At 40.4% G+C, this 17,280-nt stretch overlaps 3 protein-coding genes across 3 annotated transcripts in view; all 3 read right to left on the bottom strand.

Moving 5' to 3' along the window:
- LOC148368411 (uncharacterized) overlaps positions 1 to 17,280 on the bottom strand; it is a 261,108-nt gene that overhangs the window by 97,409 nt on the left and 146,419 nt on the right. The gene's annotated exons all lie outside the window — the stretch shown is intronic.
- Positions 1 to 17,280, bottom strand: part of LOC148368422 (uncharacterized) — a 52,132-nt gene that overhangs the window by 15,838 nt on the left and 19,014 nt on the right. The window contains exons 6-8 of the mRNA XM_088329651.1: positions 11,380 to 11,665; positions 5,412 to 5,504; positions 2,009 to 3,136 (exon numbers count right to left, since the gene is read on the bottom strand). Coding sequence (XP_088185777.1) covers positions 2,009 to 3,136; positions 5,412 to 5,504; positions 11,380 to 11,665 — 1,507 coding nt within the window. The remainder of the gene's footprint in view (positions 1 to 2,008; positions 3,137 to 5,411; positions 5,505 to 11,379; positions 11,666 to 17,280) is intronic.
- The window catches only part of LOC148368423 (uncharacterized), a 219,507-nt gene that overhangs the window by 184,543 nt on the left and 17,684 nt on the right, over positions 1 to 17,280 (bottom strand). The gene's annotated exons all lie outside the window — the stretch shown is intronic.

The raw sequence follows: 17,280 nt of genomic DNA, 5'->3' as shown, positions 1-17,280 counted from the left end.
ACATACTGTGTCACTGGACGCAGAAACGCGGGCGAACAAGAACACTGAGCGTTACGAACACTTATTTCGGGGTTTAATTTGAAACGAATAGACACATTTTCATATCGACTTATTTCGAATTTTATTGGCCAACCAATGTGTCAATTATCATTTGACCCGGTCACGATTGGCTAGAGATTTTCGGAGGTAAGGGAGGCGTTGTCGTTTTTAGTAATACAGACCGGTATAGGCTAATGCGCGCTGAGGACCAAGAAGCGAAGCCGCAATTGGCCAAAAAAAGTTGCCCATCAAAAGTTCAGAGGTTAACGACCTCTCGAAAATAGTTTTAGAAGTCTGTTTATTTGTAAACGGGAATGAGGGGGCTAAACACACAGCTAGTAACAAGGCAGAGATACTTTTCGACTGATTTCTTTTATCCATCGGTATTACGGTGTGTTTTGGAGCAAAGCTTTTTACACGCGTGGATTCACGCAGATGTTACGTACTATCATGGAACTTCATGGCTGCAAGAGCATGTCCTTGGTGAACTACGTCATATTTATAGTTTCAATGGTGATTAAATTATGAAATCTTGATATTTTGAATGCCAAGAGTTGAAGCATCGGCCTCATTTGAACATTATTAGTTTTGATTGTTAAAGGGGGGACGAATTGGGCTACTGATGGGTCACGTTCTGTATATACGTATAACAGTTCATATTTCAGTGTAATGTTGTCTTACAATAGGGTCATGGTAATTTCCAGTCTCAACTTCATTTTGGTCCAGGAAATCCAAGTCCCTTTTCTGTTTTGTCTTGACTTAACAAATCGTTAAGTTTCGGTTCTGGCAAAAGTCATCACTCATATCATGATTTCTGACTCTTTTAGGGCCAAAATAACAACACATTTCCAAATGGCTTTAAATTATATTCATTTGGTTCAGAATCTAATCTGGTGGTTACCAATTCAGTCAGCAGGCGGCGGTCTCAGTTTCTAACACGAATTAATTTGAAATAGCCTGAGTCTACCATTGATCATGGAGGATGTAACTTTAAACAAGGTATTTTCAGCTTTAAATCATCGATGTTGTAGTTCGTTGATATGGATAAAAATGGATCAGTCCAGAAGAAAAATAACATCGACCCACAAATAATTGACACAGTTTGATTTTATTAGACTGCATTTTATTCACATGACAAATTGAATCAAACGAAAGAATAAAGCACATTGTTGACACAAGCACCCAGTGTTAGCAAGGGGTAAGGTGGAAGAAATGACTCATTTTAATGATCAGGGATTGTTTTCACAGCGTGCCAACATGGGATATTTGCCCAAAACACCAAATAGTTTGTTGCACTAACCCTTTTTGTGTACTTTTGGGGAAAAAAGTCCCTTAGGGCAGGGGTGTTTGAGAAGCAGTACATGGCCAACCAGGAAGATGAAGAAATAAAGGTTACCATCTCTTTTGGGAGTGCACTTCACGGGTATTGTTCTCATCCCAACGACAGGGACGGAGAGAACCACAGGCTCTCCAGGCTTTGTAGCTCTGGTGAGAACAGGCTCCAACCCTTGGGACCTAGGTTGGCAATCTCATTGTTTTATAAATAATTGTTGATTACAGGCAAAATTTTATGCGGACACACGATAAAATAATCTATCAGGAAACATAACACATATGTAAATCATGAATCTTTTGAATCCTTTTGAAGACTTCGGGGTTTCAAATCTTTATCATACTGACGGAGAGTCTGCTCACTTCCCGTGAATGAATGTGGGTTTTTTGATGTGTTGGCAGAGTCAGTGGTTGGAAAAAGGTGAGGGGAAATGGTGTTGTGGTAGTTATGTCCCTATAGACAGCCTGTATGATATTTGGTCAATTCCGTGTTTTTAAGCTCCCACTTTCAGTAAATGTGTGACCACAAACCGAGCAGGCAAAAGTCTTCATGCTAGTGTGGGTTCTTGTGTGTAATTTCGAGTGCCTATATGGATGAATTTTTCGCCAAAAAGTCAACGGATCAAAAGTTTCTCACCAGTGTGGGTTCTAATGTGTTTCTTTAAGTTTCTATTCTCAGTAAAACTTTGACCACAAATAGAGCAGGCAAAAGGCTTCTCGCCAGTGTGGGTTCTAATGTGATTCTTTAAGTTTCCACTCAAGGTAAAACTCTGACCACAAATTGAGCAGGCAAAAGGCTTCTCGCCAGTGTGGGTTCTCATGTGTTTTTTTAAGTCTCCACTGTGGGTGAATCTTTTACCGCAAAATGAACAAGAAAAAGGCTCCTCGCCAGTGTGGGTTAGTTGGTGTAATTTCAAGTGTCCATTTCGGGTAAATTTTTTACCACAAACAGAGCAAGTAAAAGGCTTCTCGCCAGTGTGGGTTAGGAGGTGTAAATTCAAGTGTCCATTTTGGGTTAATTTTTTACCGCAAACCAAACAAGAAAAAGGCTTCTCGCCAGTGTGGGATCTCATGTGTTTTTTTAAGTCCCCCCTTTGGGGGAATTTTTTATCACAAACTGAGCAGGAAAAAGGCTTTTCACCAGTGTGGGTTCTAGTGTGTTTTTTTAAGTTCCCACCGTCATTGAATGTTTTACCACAAATTGAGCAAGCAAAAGGCTTCTTGCCAGTGTGGGATCTAATGTGTTTTTTTAAGTTTCCACTCTGGGTGAATCTTTTACCACAAATTGAGCAGGCAAAAGGCCTCTCGCCAGTGTGGGTTAGTGTGTGTCTTTTTAAGCTCTCATTTTCAGTGAATCTTTGGCCGCAAACTGAGCACGAAAAAGGCTTTTCGCCAGTGTGGAATTTCATATGCAACTTCATATGAGACTTGCTTCGAAACGTCTTCCCACACTGAGAACATGTGTTACCACCTTCCGACGCCGAGTTGCTTTCAGCGTTTCCAGAGTGGGACGTGTCGTCGTCATCCGTTTCCACGTGTTGACGAGAGCTGATGCTTAGAGGCTCCTGCCAACTGTTATCTTCAGGTTGACCTTGATCTTTGACGGTCACTACCAAGACTGGAAAATTGTCCTCCTCTTTAAGAGGCTCCCCATCCGCTGTCTCTTGCTTAATGTGATAAGGCTTCAGATCCTCTTCCTCCTCAATTTTAATGGCCGGCAACTCTGGTTCCTGCCGCATAGTAGGAAGATATTCTTGGCTGACGTCTGCAAGACACAAGTCACATTTATTTGTATTGCCCTTAACTCCTTCAGTGCCGTAACATATTCGTTCGTTTTCAGAAGCATTGTCCCCGAGCCAAACATAAAAAAACTCTAAAGTCTTAGGCGCTGCTGAACAGTAGGTATTAAACATCTGGGAATTAAATCACCACGAGTTGGTAGGAGTGGCTTTGTGATGAGAAAAGCAACGATATAAGTAGAGTCTGTTAACGCTTCAAATCTTCATTCTTTCTAAAAGAATGACCAAGGGCTTACGTTGGGATGACGTATCGTAGGACCCTGCGATCACCATGACGACCTGAATCATGTGATCACGTCACCCGAGACATCAGGGCAGTGTTCTCGTTTGCCCGCGTCCCTGCGTCCTAGACGCATTATTTTTGCTGGGGACACATTGTGTCAAATCAACGCGCGTCCCCAGGACACAACTTTTTTTTTAAAACAAAATCATCATTATTACCCGATTACTTTTTTAAAAAAAAGATTTATCGCACTCCAAACTTTTCGTCAGGCAGATCCGCCATTGTTGTTTTGGTCTCGCGCTTTGAGATTTCGTCCGCACGCCGATCTCGGCAAAAGAGATCTCGTCGCTTCGAGATGACGTCATTGTTGTGGTGCTTGTCGTCGAGTGAAGGTTAAGTATGCCTCCGAAAAAACATTATTGGGTAAAAATCAACACAAAATTGGTCATTTCTTCAGTGTCAGTACTAAGTCGAAACATAATACAGAAAGTGGTAACAACGGCAATAATTCCGGGATGAAAAAATGGCTGATAAATTCTTCTGAAAATCGCGGAAACAAGGAACACACGTGTGTTGAAGCGAACGATTCGACGAACGAAAATAAACAAAAGAAGACTCCTAGCAAGTAAAGGACTTTTCTTCCAAACTGGACTCAATTATATTCCTGGTTACGCTATGAAGAGGATGAAAATGAACGCTACATGTTCTGTGATGCGTGTACCCAGCGTGACAAAAAAACGGGATTGCATAAATCATTTTGCAATACTAACTTTCAGAAGAACCCATTGGATCAGCACCGCGACAATGAAAACAACAACTTAGCTATGGAAATTCCGTTGCTACAATTGGACCTTGAGAAGGCATTACACCTGTGGCGGGACAGCAAACCACAAAAAATATATGAACTCAAAAATCTGAAGTGATAACTGATTTGTATTACAAATTAACTGTGATGATTAAAACTGAATGAAAATATAGATTGATATTTCAGCAAGATTATTTTATAGAATGTACAATATTGTGAACTGAAAAATCTGAAGTGATAACGGCTTTGTATTACCAAGTAACTGTGATGATTAAAACTGAATGAAAATATAGATCAATATAATGATTTCAGCAATATTATTTTGTATAATGTACAATATTGTTGTGAACTGAAAACTCTTGAAGTGAAAACTGATTTGTGAGATTTTTCCTCAGAATTTTTCCGGGAAAGAAGCATTTTCAAAAAATTTGGCAATGTCATCAAATCAACTAAATCTACTGTTGTCTCATGAAAGATGACTGTTAAAGCTTCCTTTTGGTGTGCCCTATGCCCTGTCATCGGTTCAGAGAATGATTCGCTAGCAAAGTGTCATTTGAAGTAAAAGCGCCAAAGTAACGCTGTACTTTGGAAAATAACGTCTGGAATAAGCACTTTGTTTTCCTCCTTATTTGGCATTTTTACTTGTGCCATGAGCACAAACATAGACCGAGTCTCATCTCATAAGCTGGGGTGCTGGAGCCCATCTCAGCAATCATCGGGCAGTGGGCAGGGGACACCCTGAACTGGTTGCCAGCCAATCGCAGGGCACACGGGGACAGACAACTCACTCGCTCATTCACACCTAGGGACAATTTGGACCGGCCAATTCACCTGAAATGCATGTTTTTGGAATGTGGGAGGAAACCGGAGTGCCCGGAGGAAACCCACGCAAGCACAGAGAGAACATACAAACTCCGCACAGGAAGTCTGGAGCTGGATTTGAACCCACGCAGGAGGTTCCCAAGACCTCCGAACTGTGCCGCACATGCGCTAACCACTGCGCCGCTGTGCTGCCCCATTAAAGATATTTTTAATATATAAGTGGGAGATGTAGCAAAATAGCAGGGTGTTCAAATACTTATTTTCTTCACTGTATGTATTTTGAAAAAATGAGCGAGACAGAAGCCCGGACCTTATTCGAAAGAAAAGTACGGTGGACGTCGACGGCCAAATACGAGATGTCGAGGACGTTGCAGAAAGTAAAATGACCAACCTGCTCTGTTCAACACAACTCGGAGTATCTTGTAAACAGTTCCTGGCATCTCTGGTTCCTGCCACGCAGTAGCAAGATGTTTTTCACCGATGTCTGCAACACACAAGTCAAATTGCATTTATTTGTGACGCCTTTAATCACAGAAACTCACAAAAGGGACGCACAGAACACAGGTGGGTTCCTACAGCTTAAGGCAAGTAAAATTCAAGACTTTTGTAATGCCTTTTAGCGTCAAATTTAAGACAAAGTTGACAAAAAAACCACACAATTGAAACAAACAAAAAACATGACATGAATAAGAGGCAATTTTAAATAAATGTTTGTTTTATTTTATTTATTTCAATTACATTTTGGTCCAGCTGAAAACGTTTGAGCTGAAAAACATAGCACTCTCCAGATTTATAGACATTTAAGCAGGTTGCAATGGGTGTTGCAAAGGCCTCAGTGCATAATACACAGTCCACCTCAACATTAAACAGAGTAAGTTATGAAGAGCTCAAGCTTCCTGTCTCAAGATTTCAAAAGATGCAGCAGGTTCTATAGTAGCATGCATCTGGTCCATGTGCCAATCTGATTACTCAGAACGCCTGAACCTTGCAAATTTCGAAGCTCGTCCTTCTTCCTCAAGGACGAGGAAACAAAAGTATGAGGTTACTTTTAAGCTATTAAATATCGGTGTGTCTTAAGTCGAGATTCAAACATTTCCTGTCACAAGATGGAGGACACTCCAAAACGCAGGGCACAAGGGATGTGGTGTAACCTGACTTGAGAGACGTTTATTTAAACAGCAACAACAAAAGCCTCTACCGGCGAGAAGGGGGTGTGGGACTTGGGTAGTAGAGGAGGATATCTTGAGAGGGAAACTTGAGAGGAGATCTTTGGGTGGCGAGAATCTTGAAAATAGGTTACCTGGTAGTACCTTGAAGAAAACACTACAAGTGGCAGGTCTTGGGACAAGGAAGGACAACTTGACAGGGAGACTTGGGGAAGTTCTTGGGGAGGAGAGAATCTTGAAAAGGAGACTTTGGAATACCCTTAAGAGGAGGGTTGAAGTGAGTTGCAGTGAGTGGAGAAACTGGAACGTGGAAGGGATTGACGGACGAGGTCGCGGGAGGCGTAGCTTGTTGTTTTGGTGAGTGAAAGTCTACAGGAATCTAAACGGTTCAGCAAAATGAGGTGGGAGCCTGGGGTATTTATAGGAGAGGCAGCTGATTGTCTAATTGCAAAATGTGGAGTGGGCTGGAACATGTGGTAAAGTTGCAATTTTTTGGATATAAAAAGGATTGAAGGCACAAAACCCTGACATTTCCACATGGTTGTGTAAAATCCGTACACAAAAAAATAAAAGCATCACTACCTCAACTTTCAGCAGTCCTCATGTAAAGTGTACAAATATATTTACAGACGCTCCCCTACTTACGAACATTCAACTTACGCAAAACGATCATTTTTTTCGGGATGTCAAAAAGCATCTTTTTTGTATCGTGTGCACCTTATATATATATATATATATATATATATATATATATATATATATATAATTTTTTTTAATGTGCATTTTTACCTGAAAGTTAGACATTTTCAGTCGCGCTCCGTGTTGTTTAGAGGCTTTACAGTAGCTGTTAGGATTGTATAATTATATTTATCCTACAGTTGATATTTAAAATGTTATATGTGTTCTCAGCCATTTTGAAGAGTTCTCAGCCTGTTAACTACGCTCCAAGGCCATGAGTTGTGTTTTGATATACAGACTGTGTTTTGTTCTCACATACCAACGGATGTACCCTGACCTGGAATGACCTCTTCCTGCCATAACTCAAGATTGTTTTTCACTAAAGAGCCGTGAGAAGAAGGAAATGAAGTCTCTCCCAAAACAAAAGGAAACCTTCCATCATCCCGGAAACCAGGCTTCCCAAAGAAGACTGATTAACTCTACGTAGCAAAAAGTTAGAATACAGTCTCCTTTGTTAGATAGAATCCCCGCCCCTCAGTAAAGAGACTCATGTATTACAGGGCAAAAAACATAATAAAAAGAAGGAGATTCGGAGATTTCTTCAGAGCCCAGCTAGCGAGCAAGCGAGGCGGAGATTCGTAACAGCTCGATCTCCGGGGCTCTCAAATGATGATTAATAAAGTAACTAATTCTAAATAACCGATTCTCTATGTCTTCTTTTATTACAGAGCGTTTTATTAAAAATGTTGGGGACATGAACCTAACATTTAATTGGTCCTTCGAAACCGGATTCCAAGATACCAGATGATTCCAGGACGCGAGAGGAAAATCCAGGAAAGACTGTGGCCACAGCATAAAGACCCTTTTTCCGGGACTGGACCTTCCCTCGCGGGCTGGGATCTGACGGTTGACGGAAAGCCAAGGACTTAGAGAATCGTGAGTAAAATTTATTCATAACATTGTGTGCATACCGGTAAAAGTAAATTGACTCGCGAGCGCGGGAGTTAGATTCTTAAGGTTTAAGAATCCTCTGTAGAAAAGGAAAATCTTAACAGAGACAAAGATTAAAGAATCCTCCGTTGAAAAGGAAATTACGGTGGGCAGATTCTTAACAGAAAAACCCTGACAATTCTAGACTCTATCAGGTAAATAGTTTTTAGACAGTTAAAATTCCGCGGGAGGTGTGGACTCCCCTAACCCAGCGCTTTAAAGTTAGTTAAATTTCACAAGGATGTGCGGAGTCCTCTGTCAACTGAAAATAAGTGGAAAGAAATAAAGAAAAAGAACAAGCGATGTAAGAGCGTGATCACGATAAAAAACAAGACGTCTGTGTGATTGAGAGAGAGCGAATGAAAATAAAGTTGCCACTGGGCAATTGTATTTTATAAAAATAATAATAATAATAATAATAAATACTCGATGAACCCATAGGTGAAGAGTCATTTATAGGGAAGACCCGACCGCAATCGAGCCTCTGTGTTACTGGATAAGAGTGAGAAATTTAGGAAAAATATAAATGAGCTATTTTAGATGCATTTAATCAAAATAATGCCAGAATAATACCGAAAAAGATAAAATATTCCTGTCTTCAGTTCAAAAAATTGGTAAAAAAGGACTGGGAAGACTAGGAAAAATCTAATTGAGTGAATTGGAATACATTATTTTGAGATAAGGGCATTTTTATACCAAAAAAATATTGGAAAAATTGTTTATAAATACTTTTTTTTCAATGAAAATGGAAAAAAATTGATTGAGTGGAATTCAAATGAGTAAGATAACTCGTAGATCAATACATGCCATTTTCACATTAAATAGGTGAAGCTAAAATAGTAGATTTAATTGGTTTAAAGAAAAAAAAAAAAAAAGAGAGAGAGAAACATAAAGGGGAAAGTTAATCAAATATTAAGAGAGATAATTTGGTGAAAATTAAGTGAGACTAACCTTAATACAATAGATTGGAAAAAAAAACCTTACTTTTTCAACATTGAACTGTTTTAAATCTAGAGTAAGTAAATGGGTAGAGTGGAGCACATTATAGAGTGCTTTTGAAGACAATATTTACACAAAAATATTTGCATGTAAGATGTTACATACAGTTGAGATTTGTGTAAATATGCATTTGGTAGAAACAGCCACTGTAGTAGTAAAAAAAAAAAAAAAAAAAAAAAAAAAAAAAAAGGTTGTCAGCATTGTGCAAAACATGTGACAGTAATTTTATAGATAAGCTATAAAAAAAAAAGGGGACTATATAAAGGATGAAAATCTATTTGAAGGCAAATGAACATAGACATAACATATTGTTTTGCTTTAGAACAAGAAATGAGAGAATTGCAAAGTATTACAATAATAAATTTGACTACAAAAATACTGTAGTGATACAAAAACTACACTATTTTGTTGCCATAATGAGAAATTATAGACTAAAAAAAAAAAAAAAAAAAAAAATATATATATATATATATATATATATATATATATATATATATATATATATATATATATAAAGGAAGGAAAAGTTTGATTTTACAGCAAAAGTGTTGCTCTAACGATGTTTTTGAGTTTCAGAATTTTGGTTCTTGTCTCATTTGGACTCAACAATCTGCTGAGGAGAAAATGGAGGAACGGTGAGGGAAAAAAAGTAGCATTACTAACGATGATGAAGATATTTGAATGGGATGAACGATGGTAAGTGAAAAAACAATTTTTATGATATTAAAGGAATATGTCAACAATAAAGGCGTTACAGGTGAGAACCAGAAAAGTTTTGTGTTCATATTCGGCCGGTATGAACCATAACTATGATAAGTAGATCTCATCTTGTTGGAATCCATCACAGCGAGCAGCGATTGGAGGACACCCTGAACTGGTTGCAAGCCAATTGCAGGGCACAAACTACGCTCCAAGGCCATGAGTTGTGTTTTGATATACAGACTGTGTTTTGTTCTCACATACCAACGGATGTACCCTGACCTGGAATGACCTCTTCCTGCCATAACTCAAGATTGTTTTTCACTAAAGAGCCGTGAGAAGAAGGAAATGAAGTCTCTCCCAAAACAAAAGGAAACCTTCCATCATCCCGGAAACCAGGCTTTCCAAAGAAGACTGATTAACTCTACGTAGCAAAAAGTTAGAATACAGTCTCCTTTGTTAGATAGAATCCCCGCCCCTCAGTAAAGAGACTCATGTATTACAGGGCAAAAAACATAATAAAAAGAAGGAGATTCGGAGATTTCTTCAGAGCCCAGCTAGCGAGCAAGCGAGGCGGAGATTCGTAACAGCTCGATCTCCGGGGCTCTCAAATGATGATTAATAAAGTAACTAATTCTAAATAACCGATTCTCTATGTCTTCTTTTATTACAGAGCGTTTTATTAAAAATGTTGGGGACATGAACCTAACAGTAGCACCCCTCCACTTCTGCTCCGTGAGCAAGTGTGTGTCTGCACGGTGCCTCATAAAGGTGGAGAAATCCCAGTTTTGACTCAGATACAGTAACACCAGCCCACTAAAAATGAACGAATAATGACAGCGAAAAAAATCTCGTCCCTTTCAGACGACTGGGGCACCAACCTACACATAACTCTAGCTGTAACTAGCCCCAAACCTATTTCGGACCACTCAATTCAATTTGAGACCCTAACGAGGAGCCTAAGCCTTAGTTTTTCTAGCCCTGGCCTCAATCCTATTTTGGAACCTTAAGTTTAAAACCCTGATTTGAAGCCCAAACCCTAGCCCGGAATCTAACCTAGGATACTAGGCAACGATTTCAAGCATTTACGTCACAAGTTGCTATACATTAGTTGCTTAAGAGATTCAAAAAATATGAATTCATTTTATGCAAGATATGACATTTTTAGTAATAAACATAAAAAATATTTTTCTTTGCTTTTACCCATGACTTTCCTGTTTTTTTAATTGACTTTCTCTTCCTTTTTTCTCTTTTGTATCTTGCTTTTCTAGCTTTACCCCTTGCCCTATTCCCCCTTTGTTCTCCATTTTCCTTTTAGTAGTCCTCGTTTAGTTTTGTTTTTGAGCTTTTTGCTTCTTTTTTCATGCTGTTTTTCTTGTTTTGTTCTCCATTTTCTCCTTATATTAATTTCTTCGTTTTTTTATTTTTTCCTTTATCTAATTCATTCACTGCTTTTTATGTTTTTTTTTAATCCCCGCCTCTTACCTAATTATTATTGCTTTGTTTTTTCTTTCTTTTTCTCTCTTTTTTATTTTATTTTTATTTTATTTTTTCATTTTGGTCTATTTTGTGTTTTTATGCTGAATTGTCCACCCTTTTAAGTCGTTTTGTGCACATCGTTACATGACAATTAGTCATGTGCATATGCATTAAATCACCAAAAACAATCTAAAGATACAAGATGACATTTGAGCTGCCCAGACTGCCCTCATGACTACATCCACTTTTCTTTGGGTGGGCAGAGCGTGCCCGTGGGTAAGGGACCGGCCACCCCCCACTGGTAACGCCCCTGATGTCAAGGATGTAGCAGAAGCAAAAATGACGGACCTTCCCCGACCAGCTTGGAAACAGCATTCGGTCGTCGACGTTCTCGCTCGGTCTCCTCTTTGGCTCCCCGAAGCTTCTCTTTAAGAGGTCCTTCCCCACTGGAGCACATTTTCTCCGCTAAACGAAAAAACGCCACGAGGTGTCGCTCCAACTCGGGGGTTAAAAGGACAAACATACGAAAGTTGACTAGAGGACGTTCTGGACATATTCTTGTTCGGCAGCCATGACAGCTTCTCCTTCGAAACCTCGCCGCAATGAATTGTGGGACACAGATACAAACAGACGACTCGATACGTCGACGTGCTGTAGCAGCCCGCTAACTAGCGTGCCTACGTGGCGGCCATCTTGGTGAGGGCAACTTCGCACAATGGATGTACATTGAAATGAAACCACAACCTGCTCCTTTTACAACTAATTTTCATGAGCATAACATTTTGTTATCAACATCAGCACTTGCTCTTATTAGGAAAATATAGCTTAAAAATATATAAAAACTAAAAAAATGTTTCTGGGAAAAAAAACAACAATTTATAAACCATTACAGAAGTTAGAATTTAACACTGTGTATCGGTTGTCACAATTCATTTTGTTTTGTTGAAATTCCTGCTGAAATATGTTTGTATGGTTTGTGTATAAGTGTCCTGCAATGACAATTCCAACAGCGCCACCTGCTGTTATGGGGTAAGGTTTAGTTTAGCCTCTGATTTTATGACCGGATATTGTTGGCAGTCTCCAGCTAACAGTAAGCCACGATATTTTGGTGCTCCGCAAAAAGCGAAAATACATTAAAACCACAACTGATAGATTTTGCAACATACAGAGTAATGTAATTGATATTGTCAAGCTGTTTGGGTTTATTTTCGTTTTGTTTTTGTCGCCATTTATGTTAGTTTTGCCGTACGTTCTCTACTGAAAGGCTAATTCCCCTTTATAGATGTTGAGAACCAGCGGATGTGCTAACCACATACTGTGTCACTGGACGCAGAAACGCGGGCGAACAAGAACACTAAGCGTTACGAACACTTATTTTGAATACAATAGACACATTTTCATATCGACTTATTTCGAATGTTATTGGCCAACCACTGTGTCAATTATCATTTGACCCGGTCACGATTGGCTAGAGTTCTTCGGAGGTAAAAAAGGCGTTGTCGTTTTTAGTAATACAGACCGGTATAGGCTAATGCGGGCTGAGGACCAAGAAGCGAAGCCACAATTGGCCAAAAAAGTTGCCCATCAAAAGTTCAGAGGTTAACGACCTCTCGAAAATAGTTTTAGAAGTCTGTTTATTTGTAAACGGGAATGAGGGGACTAAACAAACAGCTCGTAACAAGGCAGAGATACTTTTCGACTGATTTCTTTTATCCATCGGTATTACGGTGTGTTTTGGAGCAAAGCTTTTTACACGCGTGGATTCACGCAGATGTTACGTACTATCATGGAACTTCATGGCTGCAAGAGCATGTCCTTGGTGAACTACGTCAGATTTATAGTTTCAATTGTGATTAAATTATGAAATCTTGATATTTTGAATGCCAAGAGTTGAAGCATCGGCCTCATTTGAACATTATTAGTTTTGATTGTTAAAGGGGGGACGAATTGGGCTACTGATGGGTCACGTTCTGTATATACTTATAACAGTTCATATTTCAGTGTAATGTTGTCTTACAATGTTTTTTTGGTTTGAACAAATTTATTGACACTAAAACAGAAAACAATCATGACAATATCAACAGCAATTAAGCACATTCACAATATTATATTCCAATATTACGTTTTTAACAGCAAACACAAAGTGAGGTTTGAACAAACCTTCTCGAAAATCAAACATATTCACAATTTCATTATATAACATCTTTGTTAGTGTCAATAGATCCGTCCAGGCCAAAGTCGATTGTCCTCGGTCTGAACAAATCCACCGACACCAACAGCAGCAAAACACAGCCATCAAGCATATTCACAATTTTTTTATATTTGACAATATGACGTGACGATATGACGTTTTAACATTTTTTCCTGACATTTTCAACATCAATTAAACAATTTCAGAGTTATTTTCTTTTAACAGTAGTTAACCAGCGTGTAAAAGGCAATACTATTGTGCAAGGGCATAGCTCTGCCATCCCACCCTCCCAAGCAGCATTCTTCCAGTCCTCTGTGTGGGTCCTTTCCCTTCTGCGTGGGTCCTCTCCCTTCTGGGTTCCACAACCCAGGCCGTTGCTGCCGGGACTCCCACAGTGTAGCTCCGGCTCCCCCCTCCGGGTGGGTACAGACGAGTCTTCTTTATGGCTGCGTCCTAGGCCCGCCGCTCGCAGATTGTATGGTATCTGCAGCCATTTGGAGCACAGCCACGGGGGGGATCTGCCTGCACCTCCATACCAGCAGGTTTCTGGAGGTCCAGATGGCGTCCTTGATGGCGGCGAGAGTGAGCCAGTCCCTGGCAAAGTCGTTCCGATGCCTCCTCGACCGACTCACCCCGTAAAGCACGTACTGTGCATCAGGGACCTCTCCTGCTGGCAAGTCCGGGAACTTTCCTAGTTGTTCGGCCATTGTCCACAAGACCTTGGCAGCGCTGCACTCACAAAAAAGGTGCCTCACCGACTCCTGGGCGCCACAGCCAGGTCGAGGGCACGTCGAAGTCGCTGACATTCCTCGGTGGTGCATTACAGCTCTGACTGGGAGAACCTCATGAGCCACCATCCATGACAAGTCTCGTAGTCTGTTTGGGAGGGCAGGATGATTGACGTTGCTCCAAACCGTTGTGGATTCGCCAAACGCAAGCCCCCGCACAGGGCTTACTGTAGCTCGCTCTTGCACAATAGCAATAAGGGCCCTGTGGTTTTGTAAAGTGTGACATTCTTGTGTTTCCAAATCAAACTTCTTCAAAAAATCCCGAATAAAGAGATGTGTTGGTGGCAAGTTAAACGAAACTGGAATCAAACGATTGTCTGGTACAAGCTTTAGCTTCCGCAAATATGAGCCCATCCAAAAACGGGTCATTGCTTGACTTTTCGGGTTGTTGGGTGGGCCCACAGCGTTTTGGAAGTGGAGAGAGACATATTTGCTTCCCAGGAAAAGCTGGAGGTCAGGCACTCCTTTCCCCCCTTTTTCCTTTTTCTTTTTCATTGTATCTCTTTTTATCCTTTCCCACTTTGAGCCCCAGACAAAGCGAAAGATGGCTCGGTCCATTTGTAACAGCACGTTTCCTTTAGGCATAAAAATTAAACTGATTGACAAAAGCATTGGGAGGATGATCGCTTTGATGATTAGGACCTTCCCCTCTATTGTCAGTTTTCTTAGTGACCAAAAAACAAGTTTTTGCTTAACTTTCCTTGTCACGTCATCCCAGTTGGTCTCGCCTCCTCCATCCGCACCGAATTTTATCCCTAGGATTTTCTGGTCTGTCTTTAACACCGTCAGCGGGAGTCCTGCCTTTTCTGTCTCTTTCCACATTCCATAAAACTTCACTTGTGATTTTTCTCTATTTAGCCTTGACCCAGACGCCCTCCCAAACAGGTCAGTCAAGTCAAGGGCTCTTTCAACAGATGCGCGGTCAGTACACAAAATATTAAAATCATCCATGTACAAAACACACTTGGTAATTTGTCCCCCACTTCCTGGGATATTGATGCCTTCGACAAATCTATCTTTTCTTAACATTTGTGCCAAAGGTTCAATGCAAAGAACATAGAGAAGGGGAGACATAGGGCAACCTTGACGTACACCGCAGTTGATCTCGATTGCTTCCGATAAATTCCCGTTAATCATGAATTTGCTGTAGATGTCTCGGTATAGCAGTCCTACCCAATTGATGTATCTTTGGGGAAAACCACATTTTTGCAATACCCTGAAGAGGTATTGGTGCGAGACTCGATCAAAGGCTTTTTCAAAGTCTAGGTTTAGGACCGCTAGTCGCATGTTTCTGTCTCTTGCATAACAAATGGTGTCACGGATCAGCATGAGACTGTCGCTGATCTTCCTTCCCACAATGGCACAGGTTTGGTCTGGATCAACCAAGTCTCCCAAGACAACAGACATTCGTGCCCATTTCATTCTCATATGTTTCTTTCTTTTCAAATAATTTTTTGTAGTAGTCTTCGACCAATCTAGTTATTTCACTACTTTCCTTTGTTATTTGCCCGTTTTCGTTTTGAAGTTTAAAAATCCCCTCATTTTTGCCCATAATTTTTTTAAAAAAGTAGCGTGTACATTTTTCCCCTTCTTCTATTTCTCTTTCTCTGCTTCTTATTATGATGCCTTTGCTCTTTATTTCCGCCAAAGCGTTTAGTTCTTGTTTGGTCTCTTTGATTTCATCATTAAAGTCCATCCCCTTTTCTGTTAGGATGAAATAGCGTTGGAGTCTTCTTTGTAGTCCCGACATGCGTTTCATCTCTTTGAGTTTCTTGTTTTTCCCTGCATTTTTAAAAAAGGTCTGTGTTCGTTTCTTTGTCATTTCCCACCATTGTGCTCGTGAATCATACGAGTCTTGAAGGGTCTGCCAGTCTTTGTACAGCTCCCTGTATTGTGCGGCTAGAGCCTCATCCTCCAGCAGGGAGCAGTTTAACTTCCACAAACCCTTCCCAACAGTCATACCTGAAGGAAATGAGAAAGAGCAGGACAGTAGCAAGTGATCCGAAAAAAAAACTGGAATTAATCTTGCATCCCTCTGTGCTAAACCCCTCGTAAATATGTAGTCTATTCGAGAGGCTCTGGCATTGTCACTACTGAACCAGGTGAAGCCCTCCTCTCCTGGATGTATGGATTTGAAACAGTCCACCAGTTTAAATGTCCGGCACATGTCTTGTAATAAAGTTGATGTTTTATCTACTTTAAACTCCTCATCATTCCTCTTTCTATCCTTCCTACTTAGGATGCAATTAAAATCTCCTCCCACGATTAGTGGTTGATGGCCTAGCATATGCGACTGGATGTCCTCTAAAAGTTCGTACCTGAGTTGTCTGTCGGCATGGCCGTATATGTTAATGAGGTTAAAATCATTCCCTATATAAGAAAGTCTTGCTAAGATTGCGCGTCCGTCTCTCATCACAGTACTCCCCTTTATGATGAGTTGAGGGTTGTTTATTAAAATGGCTACCCCATCGTTACGGTTTTCATTCGAGCCACTCCATAATGACGGATATGGCCAAATCTCTTCCCACTGTTTATAATTTTTTAGAAAGGGGATGCAGCATTCCTGTAGTAAAAACACATCCGTTCTGATAGTTTTTAAGAACGATAAAACACTGTGAGCCTTAACCTTTGATCTCACACTTCTCACATTGATAGTAGAGAATGTAATGTTCATAATTGTTGTAAAAGTATTTAAACTAGTTAGACAAAACTGGGGGATCTGAGTCCATTCTTTGGTGATCATCGAGATCATCGAGATTGTCACCTGTGTCAGACACATCACTTAAGAGTAGTACCTCATTTTGAGACTCACCGGGGAAAACTCTGGGACCCTCTGACTCTCTGTCTGTGGTTCCAGGTCTTCCCCTTTTTTCTGGGTTAGGGGGTGAGCCAGAGGACCTATCAAGGGGTCTCTTACTTCCTTGCCCACTAAGGGTCAGATTTTTTCCCTCCCCGACTTCCTCCGTCTCAACTTCATACAGTTCCCTTGTGGGCTTATTTACCGGCAATCGGCTTTCTTCTAAATCTCTTATCTTTGTTTCTGGTTTTTTCACCACTCCCAATTTTGTCTTACTTTTACTCCTCTTTCCAGTGCCCGTATGGGTTTTTGGAGAGTCATTCGCCTTTTCGATTTGTTTGTCTTCTCCAAATCCCGGCAATGGCGTAGCAAACAAATTTGCTAATTTGAACTCTCTTCCAGGCTCTTCCTGATTAATATGTGTTTTCGGAGTGGCAGTTGCTTTTTCTATTCGTTTGTCATGTCCAAATTCA

The sequence above is a fragment of the Urocampus carinirostris genome, chromosome 3, assembly GCF_059441175.1.
Source record: "Urocampus carinirostris isolate Australia breed hairy pipefish chromosome 3, RoL_Ucar_1.0, whole genome shotgun sequence".
Classification (NCBI taxonomy): Eukaryota; Metazoa; Chordata; class Actinopteri; order Syngnathiformes; family Syngnathidae; genus Urocampus; species Urocampus carinirostris.
Note: the sequence above shows the minus strand (reverse complement) of the source record. Positions and strands in the feature narration are given on the sequence as shown.